Here is a 26574-nt window from a genome sequence, read left to right as displayed (position 1 = left end):
AAGGATAGACTTTTGGTTAGTCTCAGAGAGCTTTGACAGCAATAGCATAGATGTAGGTGCTTGGCCTTCTCCAGCAACAGATCATAAAGCCATATATATTAAAATAAATCTAACTTCTCTACCTAATTCTTCTGTTGTTAAATTTACATACTGGAAACTCAACAGCTCATTATTACAAAAAGACGATGTGAAAAAGGATCTTAAAGAACTGATCTCAAACTTTTGGTCTATAGCTCAAGAAGATTTAAAATATGGTAATAACTGGGAATTATTAAAATTTGAAATTGGCAAATATTTAAGAAAGATTGGCAGCCTTAATGCAAAATCCAAAAGATTGGAGGAAGAAAATATAATTTCTCAAATCACACAGTTATCTAATAAACGAATTGACACTTTAACTGAAGAGGATAAAATGAACCTTGCTAAATTACAAGATAAATTAGATCGTTTATACACAGACAAAGCAAAAGGCGCTTTTATCAGATCAAGATCTAAATGGCTTGAAGAAGGTGAGCGTAACTCCCATTACTTCTTCAGTTTAGAAAAGAAACACTCAAGTATAAATAATATTAGCAAATTAATGATAAATGGAGTTATAACAGAGGATTACAGCTTAATCTCTAAATATTGTAGTCATTTCTATAAGGAACTTTATAGTTCTACATTTTCTCAGGAAGATGCAAATCATCTCTTAGGATCGCTGAATGTTAAATCTATCAGCCAAGAAGAATCTATATTATGTGATCAACCCATCTCATTAGAAGAAGTCAAAGTTGCAATTGGGCTATTGAAAAATAATAAATCTCCAGGTACGGATGGTCTTACTGCTGAATTATATAAAACTTTCTCTGAAGAGTTGTCTCCCTTTCTTCTTGAGGTATTTGCAGAAAGCATAGGAAACCAACAGCTTCCCACTACGATGAATCAAGGTTTGACTACATTGATCCCGAAGCCTAATAAGGACCTATTAATGATTGATAATTGGAGACCGATTAGCTTGCTAAATAATGACTATAAAGTATTTGCTCTAATTATAGCTAACAGACTTAAGATGGTTCTTGACTCTGTTATTGATGAAACACAATCTGGCTTTATGCCCAAAAGACACATAACTAACAATATCAGATTGGTTTTAGATGTTCTGGATTATTCTGACCTCATAGATTGCAATGGTTTCATATTATTTTTAGACTTCTACAAGGCCCTCGATACGGTGGAGCATGAATTTATATTTCAAGCTCTGGATAAGTATGGTTTTGGCTCTTACTTCTCTACAGCGATTAAAACATTATACCATAACAGTAACAGCAGTATTAAATTAACAAACGGTACTTCACCCAGATTTAACATACAAAGAGGGATAAGACAAGGCTGTCCCATTTCTCCATACCTGTTTTTGTTAATTGCCCAACTATTGTCTAACCATATGAAATCAAGCAATGTAAAAGGTATATCGCTAATTGGCAAAGATTTACTCATAACACAGTTAGCGGATGACACTACATTATTCCTAAAAGATGAACATCAAATCTCTATTGCTATTGACTCAATCTCCATATTTTCCAAAGCTTCTGGATTATACTTGAATATTCCTAAATGTGAACTTATGGCGATAAAAGACTGCTCGAAAACAGCTTTGTGTAACATTCCACTTAAACAAGAAGTTCGTTATTTAGGTGTCATAATAACCAAGAACCAGGAAAGTAGAATAACTCAAAATTTTTATCCTATTCTAGAGAAACTCAAACACAGATTTAATCAGTGGCTCTTAAGAGATTTGTCGTTAAAAGGAAGAGTATTAATAACTAAAGCAGAAGGCATCTCTCGTCTTACATACGCTGCATTGGCATTGCACCTTGATAAAAAGCTTATAAAAGAGGTTGATAAGTTAATTTTCAACTTTATCTGGAAAAATAGGACACACTACATTAAAAAAACAGTTCTTATGAACTCCTATGTCAACGGAGGACTTAATGTGTTAGATTTTAACACTTTAAATAACACATTCAAAATAAATTGGTTGAAGAATCTAATTACTAATCCTACTTCCATTTGGAATGCTATACCTGTATTCATGTTTTCTAAGTTAGGTGGCACTGAATTTTTCCTTACTTGTAATTTTGATATTGATAAAATCCCGTTAAAGATCTCTGCTTTTCATCGTCAAGCTTTTTTAGCTTGGACCCTTATTTACAAGCATAACTTTAGTCCACACAGTTATTATATCTGGAATAATAAGGATGTTTTATTTAAAAGAAAATCTCTCTTCTTAGATAGTTGGTTTAGGAATGACATTGTTTTAGTCAACCAATTATTTGACTCAAATGGTATGCTTTTCTCCTATGAAGAATTTTGTTTACACTTCAATTTAGCTATAAATCGTCATGATTATACCAAAGTATTTGGCTCAATACCATCAGGGGTTTGTATGCTGTTTAAGAATCAACCTAATATCACTTCATTCCACAGGCCGTTGACATCTCCCATACAAACTTTTGTTGGCAAGATTTGCTTTTCTAAGCAATCTAAAAACAACAATAAATCGATTAGAGCTTTATTTCAGAGTACCATAACCACGCTACCATATGTTATTTTTTTCTGGAACCGGCTGTCAGATGGTATTATGTGGAACGAAGTTTGGAAACTCCCTAATCAGTTTTTAATTACCAACAAAATTAAAGATATTTCTTATAAATTAATACACAGAATTTATCCTTCTAAAGATTATCTTCAAAGCAAATTCAAATTAGACATTGATACAAGCTGTAGCTTTTGTAAAACTTCCAAGGAATCTACTACACATCTTTTTTGGTTTTGTAACCTTGTACAAGATTTTTGGCAGAGCTTATGTGTTTTTATTTCAGAAAATATATTTAAAGGATTTGTACTGTTTTGGAAATATGTTTTGTTTGGTCTGCACAAAAATCAAAAACAATTCAATTTTGATAACAGATATATGATTAACTTGTTACTTTTAATGGCTAAATTTCATATTCACAAGTCCAAATATTTAGGAAGACATCCCTCTTTCTATGTATTCTCCTTTGAACTTGTACAGTATCTTAACTCTATTAAGAACTCCACTAACCCAAAAGCTATAAAAACTATTGGTGTTTGTGAAAAAATCAAGATCTTTCAATCACTTTGTTCTTTGGCTTGATTAGTTACTTTCCCCCTAGCATGTTTCTATTGTTGCTTTTGAATGCTGTTCTTGTATTTGTTTATCTATCCATACAATTCTTCTGTAAGTACATCACCATTATTATAATACTGCTTAATTCCATTTTGTATTGTACTGATGTTTAAATAAAGATTTTGGGAAAAAAAAGAAAAAAAAAAAAAAAAAAAAAACCCGAGAAGGGTCTGGCTGCAGCCACTGTGGAGCTCCATAGTAACCGGATACACGTGACCTCCACACTAACCGGAAACACGTGACCTCCACACTAGCCGTAAACACACATGGATACCATGGAAGTCTTGCAAGTTGATCACAAAGGTTGGTTAAGTCTTTCTTAAATAAATTTGCCGTTAGTGATTTTATAATTCTAGGAATCGTCTAGTTTTCTTACAATGATCATGTTGCCACTTATTTAGCGTTACAATTTATTTTAATGTTTTTTCATCGTGCTCCATGGCAGAGAAACACACAAATATGCTTTTTCCTGGGCCTGGTTTAAGTAAGAGAGCTGGATTAATGGCTTCTGTGGGCGAGAAGAAGCAAAAACCACATTTTGCATTAGAGTATGATTTATTGTTGGCGTCAGAGATGCAAAATAACGAATACTTCAATACTGTACTTAAGTAGAATTTTCTGGTATCTTTACTGCTGTACTTTTTTGTGCCTACTGTATACTTCTTTATACTTCTACTTCTCACATTTTAGCACGCGTATCTGTACTTTGTAATCCATACATTTGTAAATCAGCCCCCCGCGCGCATGCTTTGGACGCAAGATTACTTCAAAATTTTGTACATAAATTATATTTTAGACCCTGTACTTCTTACTTCGACTTGACTAAAAAGTCGAGTCAGTGCTTTCTAAACAGAGGTATCTAAACTGTAGTAAGGAACGTGTGTACTTGTGACACCTTTGGTTAGCATCAACACTGTAAATTTCGTCACAAACAGATTTATATATTTATCAATACTTCTATTCGTTATTCTTTTCTGTACAGCTTTTTTTATTGCCCAGATTTTAGTTAGCCCCTGTTCAATTGACTGTTATATGTCAATAGAAACATGTCTCACAAATTAAAGTGTCTTGTAAAATATTTGTGGGGTTTTTTTCAAGAATTTTCTTCCCAAATCTATTACATGCCAACTGTAAATTGTTATTTCTGCTAAAACCTTAACTTAAATGTGTATATGGTGTTTATCTGTTTCTCTCTCTGTTTTAGATGCACTTATCAATCTGGAATTCGGGCTTAAAGCCAGAATTGCAGGAATGCAACACGTGTTGCAGAGGACTCTTTCACTGCCCTCTGTGCCCCACTTTCAGCCCAACTGTCAGGGCAAAGATTGAGGAGCATCTAAGTGTGCATATAAAAAAATGCTTTGCCTTTCAAAGGTATGTTTGTATTAAATATACGTTATAGTTATAAATATGCACTTTTTTAAGCACTTCTGCAGTATCTTTGTTGACTTAAAAGTTGCTGTTGATATTGTACAGTTCAGTGCATTCATCTGCAACAAAAATAGTGTTTTTATAAAATATATTTTTATTTACTTTTCACAATTTTTCTTGACATAAGTTTTGTGATCCATACCATTTTGCTTTCATTATTGAGGTTGGCTTGGATGTTTTTGTTAACATGTACAATCTGATTGTTAGACAAATTGATTGCATTCTATACAACTACATTTAAATTACATCTGTTTGTTTGTTTGTTTTTTTCTCTTACAGATAAAATGATATGCCGGTGCAGGCTGCCTTGTAGGACAACAGGACACTTTCACTGCCCTGTCTGTAAGATTACAATCATACGGCGTGGGGATATGGCAAGGCATTTATTGTCTTGTCAGCATTCTTCAATACCAAGTCAGCCACCATTATCAGGACTGCTCCCCGCTGAACTCTCCGAGGAGACCCGTATTCCTCCGGCAGTACTCTTCGAGGAGCCCCGTTTCCCCCCCAAGGTTTTGTCTTCGGTATCTGAACCATTTTCTGAGTCTTTGTTAGAACATTCATTGGCTCTACCCTCTGTGTTCAATAAAACTGCAGCTGATGGAAAGTCCTTGAAAATGACATGCCCTCACTGTGGCCTTACTCTTCGTAGCTCTGGCAAGCTATTTGCACACTGGAGAGAGGAAGCCAAAGCTGTGCTTGAAGGACAACACGTGCCCATTTTCAGACTGAAAAAGCACAAGTTCCAGGAAGTCAGTCAAGTCAGTATTCACTTTAAACAGTAGTGTAATTACATGGTTAGTGAAATTTGAATAACTGTTAAAAAACTGTTCTGCAACAGAGAAATAACTGTTTTCATCCCCATTTGCCTGACACAGGAGCCAGCAGTTGTTGAAGATCTGCGTCCTGCTGTGCAGTGGGTTGTCCAAAATAAGGCACTTTTCTGTGGACATGTAACAATGCCCAAATATCTGTCCTTAAATCAAGGGGACCAGCAGAGGGTCTTAATAGACATGTCAGAGGAAGAAGACACTGGAGCAAGGGACTTGTTCCTCTTTGTTTTTCAGTTTGCAGAGGACATGGAGCTCTTTTTGAAAGCATGTGCTGATGAGCAGGGGCTAAGGGTCAGTGCTATGTTTGACATGTAATGGACAAATGAAGGCACTGGCTGTGTTTGTTTGTTTGTTTGTTTAATATGTTGTTGTTGTTGTTTTTTTGTTTTGTTTTTTGCGTAGTACAAAATTCCAATTAAACTTATTTCAAAATGCTGTTCACTTTATTCTGTGTCCATACTTATAATAAAGGATTACAGTGTAACAGCATTAAATGTAAATGTAACAGCATTTTTTTTTAACTTGTAATTTCAAAATAAAAAGCTTATTGTTGATATTAACAGTAAAGAATTGCAATCAATAATATTTTTATACATTTTAAACATTAACACTCTGGGCTCTATCCTGGCCATCTGTGGACACTTCACTTATTCTTTTTTTTGACTACTGCACTGCAGTGGACCAAAAGAATGACACAGGTTTGATCTTAAGGATCTAATAGTTGTGTGTGTTGTGCATGACATTGCCACACAAATATGTATTTGCAAGATAGAGTAGAATAAATTATGACGCATGAAATATTACATAGGCTGCAGTGAATTTCTGTTGATACAGCCTATTGAGCTTTGAGTTTCCCAGTCAAACTTAGCTTTGAAGCACATGCTAAAAACACTTTTACTCTTGTACATTTCATAACAAGACACCATAGCCAAAATATTAACAAAATATATATTATTAAAAAATTCAAAGCTGCAGCACATACAGCAACAAACACCGTTAGTAAATGTGTCCTGGAGTTTATGCAGGTGCAGAAAGTGCTGCTGCTGTAAGTAAGCCTAACAGCTTCCAGATCAATTATTTTTCTGGAAAGATGGTAGGAAGGGCATCACTGCTCATTTCTACAATCTCCCAGATCTTGGAATACAATCCCTTTGTACCATGAAACCACTTCGCAGTACTAGGAGTCCACTAAAACCTATAAAGAGAGTGATCCCGGAAGAAATGGGGCACACACTAGTGACCTCAACAATTGCAAGACAGCCTTTTCCCCGATGCTCAGATACAATTTTGATTTTGATGAAAAGGACTGGTGCTATTTTAAAGAGTCACGTCGGCAAAAGTAGATAAATGTTTTAAGAAATATACATTTTATAGCATTTTGTGAACATACACAAAAAGTGGCCATTTTGGCAACAAACAAGCTGAGAGAGAGTTTTATATTTTTTGCTCTCCTTGAACAAAAATAATAGTGCATAATAATCAATGTTGATGTTAATCAATTAGATGTCCCAGACACTACTATTAATAATACAGCAGCCCCTCGTTTATCGCTGGTGTTACGTTCTAAAAATAACCCGCGGTAGGTGAAATCCATGAAGTAGCCAACTTTATTTTTTACAATTATTATAGATGTTAAGACTGTAAAACCCCTCACTACTTGCTTTATACACTTTTCTCAGACAGGCATGAACATTTTCACACTTTTCTCTTTTGTTTAAACACTCTTAGAGTTCAAACCTTCGTAGAAACATAAGTCCGGATTATGGAATGAAACCTAAAGGTGCATTTGAGGGTGCAAAACGTTTCGTCGGCATTGTTGTGTTTGTTTGGGAGAAAACTTACAAACATACAGTACAGCACTTCAGAGTTACATTGCTAGCGATCGAAGATTTATGTAAATTCGACAAGCTAAACGCATTCTGTACTGTACAGCAGGAGTCCCCAAGCTTTTTGCACCACAGACCACTTTAATGTCAGACAATATTTTCAGGGAACGACCTTTAAGGTGTCGCGGATAAATACAACAAAAGAATTAAAAAAAAGAAACTGTGGTATTTTGTAAATATAATAATAAACGTGACTTGAGCTGTGCGCCAGCAACAATGACAGTGACATTCTCCTCTCTGCTTCTTAACGCTCTCTGGTCGCTATGGTAACGCGTAAATAGTTCTTTCAAAATAAGACACACAACTACAACCATACATTTCACACCGGAGGATCAACTCTCGCGGAACGGTACCAAAAGACTCACGGACCGGGAGCGGTCCGTGGGCCTATTAGGGACCGCTCCTGTACAGGAGACACTGGACTAGATTGATTGACAATGGTCTACAGCAATCAGAACGCACAACGCGATGTACTGTAAAAAATTAATAAATCAGCGAAACAGCAAGTGTCACTTTTGGCCACGAACAATTTAGGGGATGGTGAATTTTTTTGAACAAACCCAGAGTGTTAAAAAAAAAACCCCACTTAAAACCATTTTTATTTCTCAGCAGCATCAATAGTAACAAAAACGCAATTTAGTTTTCGCTGTCATAGTCGATTTAACTGAAGTTACGTGTTTCCGGTTACTGTGGAGCTCCACAGTGGCTGCAGCCAGGTGCTCTTGTGACTCACCCCCTCCCTCCTGTGCTGAATCATAGACCGAGCGAACGAATCACTCACTCACTAACCCCCTCCCTCCTGGCTCACAGCTTCTTCTTCTTCTTGGTTGGCAACCAATGTTCTTTGCAAGCTCCTTTGACCAATGTTAAGGCGCATTACCGCCCCCTGGCTCACAGCGCAGTGGACATTTAGATGAGAAAATATATATTTGACACACTTAAGGAAAATACAAATAAAATACAAATAAACAAAATAAATGTTTATTAAGCAATTTTGATAAGAAATTGCTTAATTTTAGAAATGTTTTTGCTCTTTGTTCTCTATAAAATAGTTGTTTGTTTTTTTTGTTGTTTTTTTAATCATTCATCTTAGCAGTGGGATTTACATGAAAAGGGAAACAAATTAAGTTTGAGTGAAAACGTAAAATTTTTGCACTCTCTGGTCAACTGACTCAGTGAATCAAATGACTCAAAACACCTGATTCACTTTGGTGAGTGACTCATTAACACTCGATTCAGTAAAAAGAATCAAATTTACCATCACTACTGAGCAGCTGAGATGTCCTCACTCAGTCCCACCATGAGGTTTGTTTCTGAAATCACATGGTCTCCAGTTAGCGCTTTTTAAAATTAATGTGGACCAATCAGAGTCACAGATGCTGCTCACAAACAGCATGAACTCTGATATCAGAGCATCGCCTAACTTTGAGGTTAAGTTTTCTGAACCAATGAAAGTGTCAGTGTAAAGAACTGAAAATGCACATTAAATGCCTCAATTATCTTAATAGAAGAAAAAGAAGCTCAATTTTAACAGTTCACCTAAATTTCTTTAGATGATAAAAAAGTATTGCTGTATTAAATGACAGAACTCTGTCCGCACGATTATAAGAAATAAATATTTAAAAGTATAGAAAATATTCTGGCAGTTCATATCTAAGGCTGTCCTCTAATTATAAAAGTTTTCTTCATACACAGAAAATCTTCTCTTTCTTTCTGTTTTCTTACTGGGGACCAATTTGCAAAAAAAGAAAAGAAAAAAATCTATTATATAAAATTACTGTTTTATTCTTTATTCTTCTGAAAGCTGTGAGTATGTTTAAAGTAACGAGTACTTTGGAGTATTTTGAAGAACAGAAATATTTAAATTTAAAATAAATACATTAAAATACCTCTGGATGTTTTTCTCTCGTGTTATTTGTGGTGTTTAGAGGTAAAGAGAATCTGAGACAGACGCTCACTTTCACCAGTAAGATATGCTTTAGTCTCCATGAGTCCGGTTATTGATTATCTGCAGCTGGACACATCAAATCAGACATAAAGGGAGTCCTCCTGCTCTGTGTGACACTGATGGGATAATCTGTGAGGGTTTTTCTCCTGTCTGTAACGTCTGTCCTCCTCTGGGCCAGAAACCAGCGTTGGCCCTCCATGCTGAAGAAGGTTTCTATCAAAGTCTCCTCATGTCATGGTCCTGGGCCATGGTGGCCCAGTATTCTTAGTTTTCATGTATTTGTGTATTGTCCCTTATTTAGGCCATGCTTCCTGGGTTGCTCTGTTACGTTGTTCCTTATGTGTTTTTCCCCTTGTGACTCTTACCCCCTGTGTGCCCCTCTGTGTATCTGTGAGCCCTCGTCTCTCCTTGTGTTTTATTCCATGTTTTCCCCGTGCTCTCTCTCCTCCTGTCTGAACCTCTGTGTACTTCCTGTTTTACTTTGACAGTCTCCCGTCAGTGTTGTGTTCACCCCTGCCCTGTCTCATTACGATTATCTGTGTCAGCTGTGTTCCCCATGTGCTCCCACTTCCCTCGTTTACCCTCTGTGCATTTATGTCCACATCTCCCTCAGTTCAGTGTCGCGTTCTCCCTCATGACTGTGTGCGCATCTGTGTTTTTCCTATTAAGTCAGTTCCTTAGTACTTCCCAGTTTAGTTTCATGTTATTTTGTATTGCTGTTATCTTTTGTCAGCAATAAAGCTGTATTTTGAGTTCAGTCCTGTTTTCCCGTGAGTTTGCGTTTGGGTCCTATTTCCTGCCTGCCACACAGCCTGATCATGACACCTCAAGCTGTAAAAAGACATTCTTGTTTAATTTTATTCATTTGTAAAAACATAAAATTGTTCCAGTTTATTATAAAAACCTTAATCAGAACTGAAAAATGTGAAACACTCAGATGTTGTTCATACAATCTGTTTATTGATCATCATGAATCATTTTAAAGCCTCTGAAGAAGAAACAGAAGAGCAGCTTTTCTAATGAAATGGAGAAATAACTGGTCAGTGTTACAGAGTTCAGTCAGTTTAAATAAGCTGCTAAGCTTCTAACATAGAATTATTTCTCTGTCTGCTCACAGTCTCCTTCTTACATCATTAGACAATAATGATGTCATCATGTATTAAACTGTTTACCAGCTCCTGGTATTTATCAAACCTGTATCTCAAAGCTGCTCTGCTCCCTTCACCCACTCTGCTCCTCATCTCCTCCAGTGTCTCAACCTTCTCTTTCTCCGTTCTGATTTATTCTTCTCAAACTTCTTCACATGTTTTATTGTCTTCTGAACTTGTAGGGTGAACTGGCTGTCTTACACACGAGCATCTGCAGAAGACTTGTTGAGACAAATTGTGCATTTTCCACTTTTGATTTTCTCACAGTCCCTAGGTTTCTTTGCCTTTTTGCATGGCTTGTGACAGTTCTCCTCACGCTTAGTGCACCAGGTAACTCCATAACGTTAACTCAGATCTGCATACTCAAATATTTTTGTATCTTTGTAGAACTTAGCTTCAGGTCCTGTAGGTTGATTGTTCCCCATGTTCCTTCAGAGCTTCTTGATCCTGTTTGATTTCTGCCTGTGTCCCTCAAGCCAGGTTGATTCTGTTTTTTAGGGTTCGGGTGCTGGCAGTGCACTAAGAAATTTGGAGATCAGTCTATAGTTAACCAAGACAACTGGATCAAGTATTACAGCCAACTTAAAACCCTGCTAATGCAGATAAATTTATCAAATTTAGTATTAAAGCATTAAGTCTTGTTTGATCAGTGTTGTAACTTATGAATGGGACCTGTGCTGGCTCATGTGTTCAAACTGTTATCTATTTAAATAGTTATAACCTGTTACTCTAATGTAAATAACAAAGTCATAATAAAAGTCATCAGTTATACTTTCATATGCCAGCAAGCTCTTATCAGGCAGTCTGAATAGCTCAACATATTATTATTGTAATTTTGACCTCCAGATCAGAGGTCAAATGTGACTTTTATTTTCTTCATGTCAATGACACACACCACACGTGTAAAAATTATAGTTCCCAGGTTAAAGGTCTTTTGTCTGTTTTCTACCAATTAATGATTAAGTTGATTCATTTGGTTTATGTTGTCCTGGTAACCTGGATAAGTGACACAAAGTGGAAGGATGAAAGCAAACATGGTTGAAACACTGATGTCACCTCCAAAATGGACCCAGAATAAAACCTGCCTCACACAGAGAAAAAATATCAATCAGATTATTTCAAAGAATAAATTAAATGTCTTTAATTAAATGCTACATTTTAATATGAACTGACTTCACTCAGGAGAAATGAGTATACATCTAGATTAGATATAACTCAAAAATGAAACCAGTTCAGTTTCTAATGCGTCTCAGCTCTAATGTAAGATCATCACATTATGCAGAGAACTCTTTTCTGTATTGTTTAAATCTGAAGCTCCTTCACAGTTCGAGCTCCTTCGGCATAAAACCAGGAAAACCAGGCAGAATATTGCAAAGTTTTATTTCTCATCCTGTTCCGACTCTGCGCTCACGGTTCTGTCCTGTTTCCGTCCAGCAGGTGGCGGCACTGAGCCGAAGCGGAACCTTGCTGAGCCGGCGGGATGTGTTTCCTGCCGGACTTGATTCCTCGTGGCTCCTTCGTGTGTGTTTTCTCTGCGGCTCCTCGCGGTGCGTGCTGTTTACCTGTGTCTCCCTGTCTGTTCGGTGCTCTCTTAGGTGTGCTGTTCTCCGGTGAGCGGACATGCCGGCCGGCGGCAGCTCTTTGTTCTCCGGTTTCCGGGTCCTGGGACTTTATTCCAACCACGTGCCGCACGCGCTCCGGTACCACTTGAAGCACCGGGAGTCCTATGTGGTGACGGCGGTCGGCCGGAGCTTCCACACGTTCAACGTAAGAACAGCCGCACGTGCTCACACACAGTCTCACACTCAGTGTAAACCTGACTAAGACCGCCTGCAGGACGGGGAAAGGCCGAGACTTTATAACCGCTTATAAACACACACGGGGTTACGGTGGCTTTACTTTAGGTTATGACGTTATGTCCACTCACCGCCCACTTTATTAGGGGCACTTTGCTGGTACCGGGTTGGGCCTCCTTTGGGCTTTAAAATATTTTGGTCCATGTTGACATGATGTCATCACTCAGCTGCTGCAGATCTGTCAGCTGCATCCATGATACAGATGTCTCAGCACGTCCCAAAGGTGCTGAGAGGGATTAAGATCTGGTGACTCTGGAGCTTACTAGAGTGCCGTGAATGCACTGGCATGTTCAAGAAACCAGCTTGGTATTAAATGAGCTTCATAACCATGTTCATCAGAAGATGTTGATCCTCATCTGAGCGTCTGAGCTCCCTCTGTTTATACTCATTACTGATCTATGCTCTGATTGGTGGATTGCTGGTAGGTTTTTTAAAGTGCACCTGCAGCCTGAACACATTTTAAGACCCAGGTTTAATCAGGGTAGTTTGTAAAGAGTTATCCTTCAGTGATATGATAATCTTGTTATGACTGAGACATACAAAGAGGATCAGCGATGAAGGTTTTATTGATACCATCAGGAGTATTGTTTAATTTGCGGATTTCTGATCAGTTTCCTGTGTGGAGTCCATCCTGAGCGCCTGTTACTCTGAAAATAACCTGAATGCTGTGGCTGATATCTGTTGATTATTGATGATCTGTATTGGTCTCCTGCAGGTGAACAGGTTGGGGATCGTTGCTGTCAGTGAGTACTTAGATTTTTATTTTATTTTATTTCTCTCTGATTGGCTGCTCTGTTGTGATGTACTGTAATGAAATTGTGATGTTGTTGTCCAGGTAACAGCCTACCAGATGAAATCACCTGTTTGGCAGCCGACAGGATGTTGGTGTTCGCCGCCACCGGACGGCTCATCAGCGCCTTTGCCAGGAACAAAGAGGTACCAAAACTGTAACCAAACATTATCATCTTTTTTTTTTCTTAATTTTAAATTCTGACTACTTTTTTTTAGTTAAACAAATTATTTAATTTTCAAACATAAAAACAATAAAAATCTTTATAATATTTGGTGCTTTTGCTTTTCTGAAATTCAAATTAGAAAACAAAATATTAAATGTTATTTAAATAACTAATTAAAAAATCTGTTTTATTTCTATTTGAATAATTTTTTTCTTTATGGTCAGATAAATTTAAATTAAATAATAAAATAAAATAATAAAAACGAGCAGAAAATAAAAATGAACCAGTAGTTTGCTCTCCGTACAGGTGGTGATGCATTACAACGGTCATGAACAGGAAGTGCGCCTGCTGCTGCCTCTGGGTGATCAGCTGATCTCTGCTGACAGCGGCGGTGATGTCATCGTGTGGGATGTCCAGAGTGGGGGTGAGTCTGAAGTGGTGTGGCTTGCCCTGCACTCACCTGCTGTAGCATACATGTGCTCTTACCCATCATGCCTCACTCTCTCTGCCTCTCAGAGGTGTACCTGCGGCTGCACTTTGACCCATCAACCTTTGACGTATCGGCCATGATGCACCCGAGCACCTACCTGAACAAGGTGCTCCTGGGGAGCTCCCAGGGTGCACTGCAGCTCTGGAACATCAAGACCAGGTAAGGGTGTAGCGCTCGACTCTGAACACTGACAGAAACACACATTCAGAAATGCCCCGAGAGTCTGTCTGATTTTAGGTTTCCTTCCATGTCTCTGTGATGGTCGCTGTGTAAAACGTGCATACAAACACCAATGACACAACAATGACACAACTACCATCAGCATGTTCAAAGGAGCCTCGACTGTCTCAGCTTGTGGGCCTTAGTCTCTTACAAAAGTATCTTCTGCTGCAGCATGCTGTCAAAAATAAATTATTTTAAAATCTTAAACGTTTTTTATTCTTTTATAAAAAGTGACACACGTACATGTGTTTTAAATAAATATTTAAATTGTTGATGTTAATACTGTAAGCTACATGTGTATCCATATTCCTGCGTCAGTGTTAATGTTAAAGTGATGAGGTGTTAATAAAGTTGTTTGATCCTCAGTAAGCTGCTCTTCACGTTTGCTGGCTGGTCAGCAGGAGTCACAGTTCTGCAGCAGGTCAGGAACTTCACAGACTTTTATTGTTGGAAGTAAATACACACCTGATTCTTTTACTTTGAAAGATTTGTAAATGAACACTTAACTTTCCAGAGTCCTGCGGTGGATGTGGTTGGTGTTGGCACCGCAACAGGTCGCATCATTATTCACAACATCCGACTGGACGAGACATTGATGAGCTTCACACAGGACTGGGGACCAATCACATCGCTCTCTTTCAGAACAGGTACACGTGATGATGTCATGCCCGTGGCGCTCGCTGCCATTGGCTCCGTCTCTCTTCACGTATTCACCGTATCTTTACCTCTGTCTCTCAGACGGCCCTCCCATTGTGGCGTCCGGCAGTCCTCAGGGCCACATTGCATTCTGGGATTTAGAACGTCACCAGCTCGTCACTCAGCACAGACACGCCCACAGAACGTCCATCGCCGGGGCAACGTTCCTGCAAGGAGAGCCGATATTGGTTACCAACGGCGCCGACAACGCCATCAAGGTAAAAAACAAAACAAGCGAGAGAGATTTATGAAAACCCTTTGATAACTTTCTAATGTTTAACTTTATTTTTAAATATTAAAGAAAAATTTAAAAAACACAATCCCACTAACAAACAACAAAAACCACGACAGCAAATAAAATTAAAACAGCTAAAAGTGTAAAAACAAAATAGAATATGAAACTACAAGAATAAACAGGGTTTGTACGGGTGCTTGAAATCCTTGAAAATGCTTGCATTTCAGATGTGGTGCTTAAAAGTGCTTGAAAGTGTAACTGTATTTCATTCACCACAAACAACTATCTGATTGAATAGTTTTCTTATTAGATAGAGAAATAAAATGAGTCGCAAAATGTAAAAGCAAAATTTCTCCGCCTGGGCTGCCTTGCATCTGTTTCAACGTGTGACCCCGCCCCTCCCTCGGTCAGTCGAGGATGAGTGCGCTAACATACCTGCAGGTTGCTGTTTTAATGAGTGTTTGATGGAAAACGACAGTCGCATGATAGGTGAGTTCTAGTAAATAATTTTCCAGTATGCGTACGTTACACACGCTATTTTAATGATAATAATAATAATAATAATGGATTGGGTTTATATAGCGCTTTTCTAGGCACCCAAAGCGCTTTACAATACCACTATTCATTCACTCTCACATTCACACACTGGTGGAGGCAGCTACAGTTGTAGCCACAGCCTGGGGCAGACTGACAGAAGCGAGGCTGCCATATCGCGCCATCGGCCCCTCTGGCCAACACCAGTAGGCAAGTAGGGTAAAGTGTCTTGCCCAAGGACACAACGACCAGGACAGAGAGCACGGGGATCGAACCGGCGACCTTCCGGTTACAGATGCGATTCCCAGCCCCCTGAGCCACGGTCGCCCCATTTTTTAAAATTATGATTATTATTTTGCTATCAAACTCACTGGAGAAATGATTGAAATGAACTGAGTGTGATGCAGTATGGCAGCGCTATTATGGAATATGCTGTGAACTTAGCTAACGTTAGTTAGCAGTGTTAATTTACTCAAGTGAAAGCTTTAAACATTAGCCCGATGCATAACTAGCTAACTTAAGGCTTTCTGATCAACCCTCTGGGGTCGACGGACCCAGAGTCTCCATTTCAACTTGGGTCGAACATGCGGACTTCAAACTATATACCAGTGTTTAAACTGTGTTGATAGGCCACGTAAAACCGATGTGTTTTGAATAAAACAGTGGCGTTTACTCTGGGAGGAAACGGTATAAACGGCGTTTTCTATGGAGAGTGCTAGCAAACACGCTTTGCTCGTGAGTGAAAAAAGAAAAAACACTTCTTCCCTATTGGTGGAAAAATGTACCATGTCGACCAATCAAAAAATGATATGGCAACATGTGGCATCTGGTTGCTTGGGAAGAGGGGGAAGTGAGAGAGCACGAGTGAGCAAAAAAGAGAGAGAGAGTTTTGATACGTGAGAGATTTGTGACGTTTTCCGTGTTTGGAGTCTCAAGTTAGTGTGTTGTCTTGTGTAGTTAGTGTGTAGTTGTTGTTTTGTTTTGTGTGTCAGTTCTACTAGTGAACGTCACAGTTGCTGCCTTAAAGCCACCAAAGGCAGATTGCAGTGTAAACGCTGAGTGACACACCTGCTGTCAGACCTGCAGGTTTGCCCTGTGCTGTTCTCATCTGTGTTATAGTGACACACGCTATTTTTTGGAGTTGCATAAATAATTTGTGTGCCTTCTTATTTGATGCAGAGCACCTGAGTGTTCTGTAAATAGTTATAATGGTTATATGAATAACGTCTGAGCCTTGGCTGCGTTTTTAGGTAAATAGTACCATATGACATTGTTTGCAAAACTTGTGCATATTTTTAAAAAATGTACAATTTCAATTTGCATTACAAGTTATGAAAATGATTCCTTAAACATGCCTGTGGTTTTTACAGTCAAAAATATCACTTTCTACTCGTATTTTAAATTATGTCTGAATTTAGATAAATTGTGCTGACACATTATGTCAAAATGAATAAATAACAGATTGGCAGGATAAACAGTTTTTAAAGGTGAAATATAGAGGCCAAATCAAAAGTAGTCAGAAACGGCCAATAGACCCCAGAGGGTTAAAGGCTAAAAGCAAAGTTGTCACCAAGTACTGTTTATATTTGTGTGTATTGCTGCAGCTTTTTTGAGTATTAACTTGGTGCCTTTGGGTGAAATAATGGTAATATGAGGGACCGATCCATATGGTCACAAAGAATAGCCACTTGTTTCTGTGCTACCAAAGTTCCCCCGGCTTTCATTCAAAATTTGTTTATCGTCAGCACCGACACATTAAACTACTTAAACATTATAAATGTCTGCAAGCTCACACTGAGGCCTGTGGGACACTATCAGCCCCTGAGACAGTACACACATTTATGTGTTTTTGTATATGAATATTTCATACTTTAAGGCTGCCTGTTTATTTAAGGGAGATACAAAATACATTGGAATTGTACAAAATAATATCATGGATGATAAATTAAATAGATTTTAAGTAGATGCTTGTGCATTCTTAAAGTCTGATATGTTGAATTGAACTATGTTTGTTCAAAGCCTCCCAGTCAGTGCTGTTCTCCATGCCTGTCTGACTGTACATGATGTTATTAGCACAAATTCATCATGATCATGATTCATGATCATTTAGGACTTCAGCATTAATACAGACAGCAATGTAGTTAGCAATAAAACAGTTTTATTGGGAATTAACTTAAAAAAACAAACAAACATCTGTCTCCTATTTTCTGTCACACAGGAAAGAAGCATCAATATCTGATGAGAAGACTTATTTATTTCTTTTTGGGGGGTTTTTCAACAGGAGAAGAACATCTCAAACAAGCTGATTCGTTCACATTTTCACATCTTAATTTTTAAGTGAAATGTGCATTTTGAGTTTATACACTATGTGTATAAGGCGACCGTTTCCTTTTGCAGTATTTTTGTGTGGTGCTTTTTTACTATCTCTTAACAAAAGGTGAACAAAGGTGTTTAAGTTCACCCTGATTTGTTTTAATTTTCACATGGTCTTACTGAGGTGATGCGAGTTGTTTTTTTGTTTTTTGTTTTTTTGGGGGGGTTTTTACGGGGGGTGGGGGGATGTGCTTAAAAAGCTTGAAAAGGGACGTTGAAAGTAGGGCTGCTCGATTATGGCAAAAATGATAATCACGATTATTTTCACTGAAATTGAGATCTCGATTATTTGATGATATTTATTTAACAATAACAATGTATTGAATAATGGCTTCAAAGATTGTCAAAAAATAATATAAAATAGTGTGCAAATACTGATAACAGTGCAAATGTTTGCAATATAAAACATAAATGAAAAATGTAAACATCTATGTTTTGTGAACTTTGCAGTGTTGCTCTGTGGTGCAGCTACGACACCGCAGCAAAGTTTACACACTGTGTCTACTTGATCCACGTCTGACTCCGCGAACCCATAATGTTTCCACACCACTGAAGTTTTTTTACCTCTCTTTTCAACCAGCGGCAGTCACTCTCCTCTCCAAATAACTTCTGCTTAGCTTTCCGAGCTTCCCTCGGGTCCTCTTAATTGTTGTGACACGTGTTCGAAACGCAGAGAGGTGCACTCGATTTGCCACACGGAGCAGCGCGAGAGTAAAGCACGAGGGAGGGGCTAATAATCGGCTCAGTCACTTTTAATGATCGTTGAAAGCCCAGATCGTAATTTAGATTAAAATTCGATTGAGCAGCCCTAGTTGAAAGTGCTTAAAAAGTGCTTGAATTTGATCCTGAAAAAGGCGCATGAACCCTGAATAAAGTGATTCCATTTAAAAACAACAAAAATACAACTTTTAAAATTAACTACATATAACTAAATAATAACTAAATCTAACTAAAATCAGAGACTACGATGAATAACCCTCTGGGGTCCAGGGTATAATTGGCCAATTTTGGCTACTTTTCATTTTCTCTCCATATTTCACCTTTAAAAACTGTTCATCTTGCCTTGTTTGGTATCAGATTGTAGAGTTATTTTTTCATTTTGACATACTGTATTAACACAGTTGATCTAAATTGAGACAAAAAACATAAAATCCGAGTAGAAAAAAGTTATAATTTTTACTGTAAAAGCCACAAACATGTTTAACTTGAAATGCAAATACAAACTGTACATTGCACAAGTTTTGCAAACAACAAAGTTATATAGTACTATTTAACTAAAAATGCAGCCAAGGCCTCAGGTGTTTTTTTTTTTTTTGTTTGTTTGTTTGTTTGTTTGTTTTTAAATAACCATTTAAAACTATTTAAGGAACAATCAGGTGTTTTGCATCAAATAAGAAGGGACACAAATTGTTTACTCCAAAAGATAGTTTCTGTCCACTATAAGACCGAGGAGAACACCACAGGCATAAACCCTGCAGGTCTGACAGCAGGAGGTGGATCAGCCCTCCTGTTTTTTAGCTGGAGACAGAGTTAACAATACATTCTGCCTTTGGTGGCTTTTTTGCACCAACTGTGACATTGAGCAGTATAACTGACACAAAAAACAAAACAATGACTACACTACACACTAACTACAGCCTCCAAACACGCTAAATGTCACAAATCTCTCACGTATCAAAACTCGCTCTCTCTCTTTCTTTCGCTCTCTCTCTCTCTCACCGGTGTCGCTCCTAAAACTTCCCCCTCTTCCTAAACAACCAAATGTCACATGTTGCCATAGAATTTTTTTGATTGGTTGACATGGTAAACTTTAACACCAATAGACAGGGAAGGGGTGTTTTTTTCTTTTTTTACTCCCAAGCGGAGAGTGTTTGCTAACGCTGTCCATAGAAAACACTGTTTTTACCATTTCTTCCCGCTGTAAACACCACTGTTTGAAAAAAACATTGCTTTTATTTTTTATGATAACTCTAGTTTTATGTGGCCTATCAACATGATTTAAAAACTGGTATATAGTTTGAAGTCTGTGCATTCGACACAAGCTGAAACTGAGACTCTGAGTCACTGCATCTTGACCAGAGGGTTAAAACCAGAGATCAATAAACAAAAAAAGAAGTATAAACAAGAACTGCAGTAATAATAAAAACAAAGCAAAAAAAAAAAACTCCCAACAAAAGTCAGACATTGAGGAAAATATAAAAAATAACTTATATTATAAAGAAAATAATGAAAAGCAACATTCTCAATTAAATAATTACAACAAAATATAAAACAGTAGAAAACCTTTTCCCCCCTCAGGTGTGGATTTTTGATCAGGAAGGAGGCGGAGCCAGACTGTTGAGGATCCGTCAGGGACACAGCGCCCCGCCCACCACCATTCATCACCATGGCAATGACGGAAAAAACATCCTAAGTGCAGGTAAGATCAGATGATAGTATACATATTTCTTTATTTATTGTGCCATTTTTATTTTTTCTGTGTCCTCCTGTTTTGAACCCGCTGTTTATATTTTCTGATATTTTTTTAACTTCTTTATATTTATGTTTTGTGTTGCTTTTGCCCGCCCTGCAGGTCAGGATGGGACACTGCAGTCTTTCTCCACCGTCCACGAGCGCTTCAACAAGAACCTGGGTCATGGTAAGCTCAGCCCTCCCATCAGACTCTGTTCAAAAAATATGACATTTTAGAGTCGCTTTCTCAGACTCAGTGTGTCTGTCGGCAGCCTCTCGATAACAATAACACAAAAATTATGACACAGAAAACTGAACTCTTACTGTTCGACCTATTTCCTTTATTGGCTAAGAACATCCTCCTGACTTCACCCACTGCAGTTTCATGTTGGACACTAAATGCTGCTGCTTTAATAAAAATCTTCTTTTTTTTAATTGAGTATGGTTTATATTTATTTCTTTTAGGCTCTGTTAACAAAAAAAAGGAAAAGAAGAAGAAGAAAGGACTGACGTATGAGGAACTGCGACTTCCTGCCATCACAGCGTTCTCCTCCTGTGAGCACTATGACAAGCTGTGCAGAAGTCCATACAGAAAACGTTCCATTAAAGCTGACACTGTCCTTTTTCTGTTCACAGCTGTCACTCGTCAGTCAGACTGGGACGGCATCGTCGCATGTCATCGTGATCGCCTAGCAACAACCACATGGAACTACCAGAGGTGCACGATGGGAGCGCACCATCTGCAACCACCAGGCTCACGGAGGGGTGCCATTGCTACGGTAATAGCATCTTTAAACCTGTGTTTCTCTAAGCTCCTCTCCTGGATGGCTCTGAGGGTCACATGACTTCCTGTTTCTGCTCCCAGGCTGTTGACATCACTTCCTGTGGTAACTTTGTTGTAATTGGGTCATCTTGTGGCCGCGTGGACGTCTACAACCTGCAGTCCGGACTGCATCGGGGTTGCTACGGTGACGATGAGAAAGGTGTGTTCACCTTTTTCCTGTGATTGCAGCACTGTCTCATTTTATTAACCCAAAGCCCCCGGTAACTGCAGTTTAATCTGTCATGCTATCGAGCCTTTTATGCAAATATGAACATGTATACACAGAAATCTTAGAATCTCAGCTAAATGCTCATATAAATCATTTCTACAACTACCAAACACAGCGAAAACAAGCGATGATTAAAAGAGCAGTTGCGTATTTGCTAAAAAGTCCACTAAGCACAAACAATGGAGCCCCAAACCAACCCCACTTCATGTAACACTGTAAACAATGGCTTGTTAGCTCTCAGAGACCTCGTCAATAATTGCACAACGCCTGAATAGTGCTGTCATTTTGCACTTTTTGGCTTCAGAAGCATAAATCTTTGCACAGAAGATGTTTATATGTTGATTAATGATTTTCTGGATTAAAATGTGAACTTGGGTGTCATTTTCGAGCAGGAAGCTCAGAAATTCCTGTAGTAACAGGTTAACCCCTGTGTCTTGCTCCTCCAGCTCACAATGGTGTGGTGCGAGGCATCGCCACGGATACCCTGAACCAGCTGACCCTTACCACAGGCTCTGATTGGCTGCTGAAATTCTGGCGCTTCAAATCGAAGAAGCTGGAAGAAGAGATGAAACTAAATGCTGCGCCGGCTAGCATGAAGCTACACAGGGAAAGGTAGCTAGGAGCTAGCATGATGCTAATAAACTGCATGATTAGCGGCAGTGAATGCTAACAATTAGCATTCCCTAACACTGCTCACTCTGTTTCTCTGTTAGTGGGATGCTAGCATTAGCACTGGATGACTTCACTTTGGTGGTTGTCGACATAGAAACCAGAAGAGTCGTTAGGAAATTTGCAGGTCACCACGGCAACATCAACGACATGGTGGGTTGGATGAAGGTGTTAGCATACATACACTACGTCACACAGTATGCTAACAGGAAGCTAAATGTTTTTATTCCTCAGACATTCAGCCCTGATGGCCGATGGCTGGTTACTGTGGCAATGGACTGTACCATCCGTGCCTGGGACCTCCCCTCTGGAAGGTAAGACTGAAAATTTTAATGAGTGACTGGGACAACTAATCAGAGACATTAGCTGATCATCAGATCCATCATTTTCTTCTATCCTCAGTCTAGTCGACTGTTTCCTGGTTGCCACGGCGCCAGTGAGTGTGTCCTTGTCCCCGACAGGTGACTTCCTCGCAACAACTCACGTTGACAGTCTGGGCCTCTACCTCTGGTATGAACTAATCACAATGCAGCCTTTGCTACAGCAACCAATCAGGGGCTTTTTTTCTTATTCACAATTGGTCATATGAAAGTCCATTATCAGCCAGTCACAGTGCAGTTGTCCTCCTTTAGGACCAATAAGAGCCTGTGTGGGCCTGTGGGGCTCCGCCCCCTCCCAGCTGACTACCAACCAGTTGTGGAGACTTTACCGGGCGTCACGGTGGAGGAGACAGAACAGGAGGTGAATTCTGAGGAGGAGGAGGATGTCTATCAGTCAGCTGAACAACTGGGGGCGGAGCTTGTAACTTTGTCTCTGCTGCCAGAGTCTCGGTGGAAGAGTCTGCTGCACCTCGATGAAATCAAGGTGAGGAACTGTCACTTTATTAGGAACACTGTGAGCAGCTGTGGTCCTTGATTTCAAAATCATTTTAGTGGGGAGGACAAAATATAAGAACCAGTGATAGCAGTTAAAACGTGAAGTGAAATGATCACTTTTTCACTTGGGTTGTTGCCAAAAATAAAAACAACATCATAATCCTGTGAAAAAGGAACAAACCTGACTGTGATTGATTCCCAGTCCCATCTTTGTATTTATTAAATCAAATATTTATGTTTTGTTTTTTTCATGTTCAGTCTGCTTCTTTTTAAAACCTCCCTGCAGCACATACTGTTGATTCTTCCACATACCAGCTTCACCTGGGAGTGTGATGAGTCAGCTCATGAACAGATTAATTCTTTACATGATCACAAATCAGCTGATGGTCTCTAAGGATTGAGTACTGATCATGTAACAACCTCTCACCTGTGTGATTTGGTGTTTGTAGAAAAGGAATAAACCCGTGGCGGCCCCTGCTGCTCCAGCTGCTGCTCCCTTCTTCCTGCCGACAGTTCCCGGACTCACGCCTCGATTTGCGACGCAAACACAAACCGAGCACGAAACACAGGTAACATATGCCTGGGACCCGCTCACATCGGGACCCGAGTATGTTTTAGTCCAAACTGAGGATGTGCACTTTAATCATGTGTAAATAAAGTCGTGTTTCCTGTGTCTCAGTCTAAGGTGCTGAACTGGGGCGTGCTCTCTCAGAGGTCAGAGTTCATCTGCACTCTGGAGTCAGCTCTGACCACGGGATCATGTGAGTTGGGACAGGATTGGCTCACCTTCATGCTTTTATTTTTTAATACTAAAATCTAAAGCTGGTATTTAATCGGAATTTCAAAATAAAAGCTGATTACTGAGCTGACAGAAAAACAAAATTAACGATAAAGAAAGAAAACAGCTTAATTTTTTTATACCTGAGGAGAGTCTGAAATAACAGCAACTGAATCAATTATCCAGTGATTGATTAAGACGTTTTTGTGGTTTTTAGTCCATATCTGATATTGTCCGTAACATTATACTTTTGTATTTTATCAGAGTATAAATAGATGGTTTTCATCAAAGTTTGAAACACAAACCTGAGTTCTGATCAGAGATCAATACTCTCTCTGCAGTTGATCAGCCGCTGCGTCTCCTGAAGGATTGTGGGCCAGCAGCGCTCTCTGTTGAGCTCAACTCTCTGGCTCCAGAGGGGGGTGGAGCCAGAGAGCTCCTGCTAGTGTTCATTCAGATGATTGACAGCATGTTGGCCAGTGGGCGGGACTTTGACCTAGCCCACGCTTACCTGGCGCTCTTCCTAAAGGTTAGCCAATCAGAACACACTCGTCAACTGTGCCATCTTTTATTGTGGAAGTCTCTTCACGATTTCCTGCTAACTTTTTTTGTTTTGTTTTTTTTAGCTCCATCTTCGCTCTTTATCACAGGACGCCACCGCCATGGAAGCTTTGAACCACCTCTTGTCCCGGTTGGAGAAAGGTTGGGCGGAGCTACAAGCATCATTTGACCAATCGTTATGTCTGCTTTCATACGCAAAGAGTGCCCTGCTGTGACACACATACATACACTTTTTGTATTCTAATAAATTTGTTTTGGATTCTTCTTCTGTGTTTTTATTTCAACCATTCAATGAATCTTCTTAATGAAAGATTTCAGTGCTGATGTGCTTTTCTTCATCACTTTCCTAATGCATGATCTCAATGGCAACATCTCAATCTAAAGGAGAATAAATGAGAGGTTTGGTGTTTGAACTACACAGTGGATGTCTGCCTTATAAAAACTACAATATCCAGAAATTGGACTACAAAATGCATACTTTACTTCACTCAAATGTTTTTACTGAGATGTTTGAGCAGTTTTTATAAGCGTGACATTCAGAGTTCAGTTGTGGGTTCATCAGCCTTTCAGGAAATAAAAAACACCATTAATGAACATCTTTGTGATCTGAGTCTGTCTCATGAACATTTCTGTGGATTATGGGATGGTATCATCTCCTATTGCAAATAGTATGTAATAATAGAATAAAATAAAAATGGTAAATGGCCTGTATTTGTATAGCGCTTTACTTAGTCCCTAAGGACCCCAAAGCGTTTTACACATCCAGTCATCCACCCATTCACACACTGGTGATGGCAAGCTACATTGTAGCCACAGCTGCCCTCGGGCGCACTGACAGAGGCGAGGCTGCTGGACACTGGCGCCACCGGGCCCTCTGACCACCACCAGTAGGCAACGGGTCAAGTGTCTTGCCCAAGGACACAACGACTGAGACTGTTGGAGCCGGGGCTCGAACCGGCAACCTTCCAATTACAAGATAAACTGCCAACTCTTGAGCCACGATCGCCCGAAAACATAAACCTTTAATTGTCCCACAGGGGGAAATTTGGTTGTAACAGCAGCAAAAAAACCCAAACACATATACATACAGAACAGGACATAAAATTTTTACATATTTACACAATCTGCACTTTTTGTGTATTGTACCTCTGCATTAAAAAGTGACATGTAACTTCCAATAAGTTATATATATAAACTGAGAAAAGTAATGTGCAATAAAGGGAGAATAGAAGCTGCTTATGTCAGAATTTAGGATTTGAGCATCTCTGATTGAGGCTGCAGAGACTTTGAACCTCAGTTGCTCCACCCGAGAAGTGGAAGTGGCCAAGGATGTGACACCTGCTCTTCTTGTCTAGCTTTTGCTCCTTCTGATAAGCATGTTGTTTTTTTTAAATGATTCCCGTTCATGCGCACATTTACCATCACGCATACATGACAGGCACCACTGACACCCGACACTTTCACACGTGAAGTACAGTTTCTTTAAACAAAATGTGTTTTCAGGTAAAGAAGGAAACCTTTTCATAGTAGTGTCAGGAACAGTGGATGAATAAACCCCTTTGAGTCTCCACCGTGTACAAACAGAGCATGTGTCTGTATTATCAAGGACATATTTACACACATTTGAGAAGCAGTTCTACCCACCAATATTTGTATGCGAGAGTGAAAACATTCTACATTAAGAGCTCGTTCAGTCCTTTTCTGTGTAAATGCCATTATTGTTCTGGGACTGAGGGATGTTCTGATGGAGGAGTGTTGAATTTTTAAAATCCCAGATTGAAATGCTGTTGTCAGCTGTGATGCTGTAGTTGGTTAACGTTACAGCGTAGTCGCTTAAATCTGAACTATAGTGTGATAAATATTTAACTTGAGTGACAGTTACAGTCACCAGGAGCTGTTCCATAAACATGTTTTCAGACCAATGAAGATGTTTTCTGTGTGTGATGGTAATATTGTTCCATATCAAACATCTGGGAGGAGAACAGCTGTGCTGGTGCAGAACACCAAAGAAAAACATCTGCACACATTGGCATTTCTGGGTAGAGTCACAGGAGTCGCCCCCTGCTGAACACTATTTTCACACATTGGGAACATAAAAAGTTTTTTACATTAGAAAAGTTTCCCGATGAACACAGAAATGTTTTAATTATTCAACAGGTTCCCAACAATCAGAGAACACCTCTGAACAATGAAACGAGCATAAAACAGAGCCACCTTTGTTTTTCTTTCAGAACGTATTAAACAAAGAATGTTACTGAACAAAGATCTGTTCCCAATGTGAGCAGGTGACAATAGCAGGTGAAAAAAGTCAAATATAAGAGGGCCACCTTTACACCACGTGACTCAACGGAAGTGACGTCGTGCTGAGTAAGCTCAACCAAGCAGGA

General features: G+C 39.1%; 1 protein-coding gene and 1 long non-coding RNA gene across 2 annotated transcripts; both read left to right on the top strand.

Moving 5' to 3' along the window:
• Positions 1 to 4265: 4265 nt before the first annotated feature.
• On the top strand, positions 4266 to 5835 carry LOC143419672 (uncharacterized). Its single transcript, XR_013099681.1, has 4 exons — positions 4266 to 4567; positions 4904 to 5148; positions 5277 to 5385; positions 5503 to 5835. It is a non-coding gene; the product is annotated as an uncharacterized LOC143419672 (long non-coding RNA).
• Positions 5836 to 11886: 6051 nt separating this feature from the next.
• Positions 11887 to 24451, top strand: wdr36 (WD repeat domain 36). The gene is made up of 22 exons (XM_014409693.3): positions 11887 to 12206; positions 13011 to 13038; positions 13131 to 13231; positions 13558 to 13675; positions 13768 to 13900; positions 14330 to 14384; positions 14478 to 14610; positions 14702 to 14877; positions 20100 to 20220; positions 20374 to 20439; positions 20718 to 20807; positions 20889 to 21031; positions 21118 to 21235; positions 21751 to 21916; positions 22018 to 22126; positions 22208 to 22287; positions 22376 to 22483; positions 22606 to 22837; positions 23298 to 23417; positions 23528 to 23609; positions 23968 to 24155; positions 24253 to 24451. Exons 1-22 carry the CDS (start codon positions 12060 to 12062, stop codon positions 24400 to 24402), a joined length of 2664 nt encoding a protein of 887 aa, XP_014265179.2. The 5' UTR covers positions 11887 to 12059; the 3' UTR covers positions 24403 to 24451.
• The last annotated feature ends 2123 nt before the right edge of the window (positions 24452 to 26574 follow it).

The sequence above is a fragment of the Maylandia zebra genome, linkage group LG7, assembly GCF_041146795.1.
Source record: "Maylandia zebra isolate NMK-2024a linkage group LG7, Mzebra_GT3a, whole genome shotgun sequence".
In the NCBI taxonomy this organism is placed as follows: Eukaryota; Metazoa; Chordata; class Actinopteri; order Cichliformes; family Cichlidae; genus Maylandia; species Maylandia zebra.
This window is presented reverse-complemented; position numbering and strand designations above follow the sequence as displayed.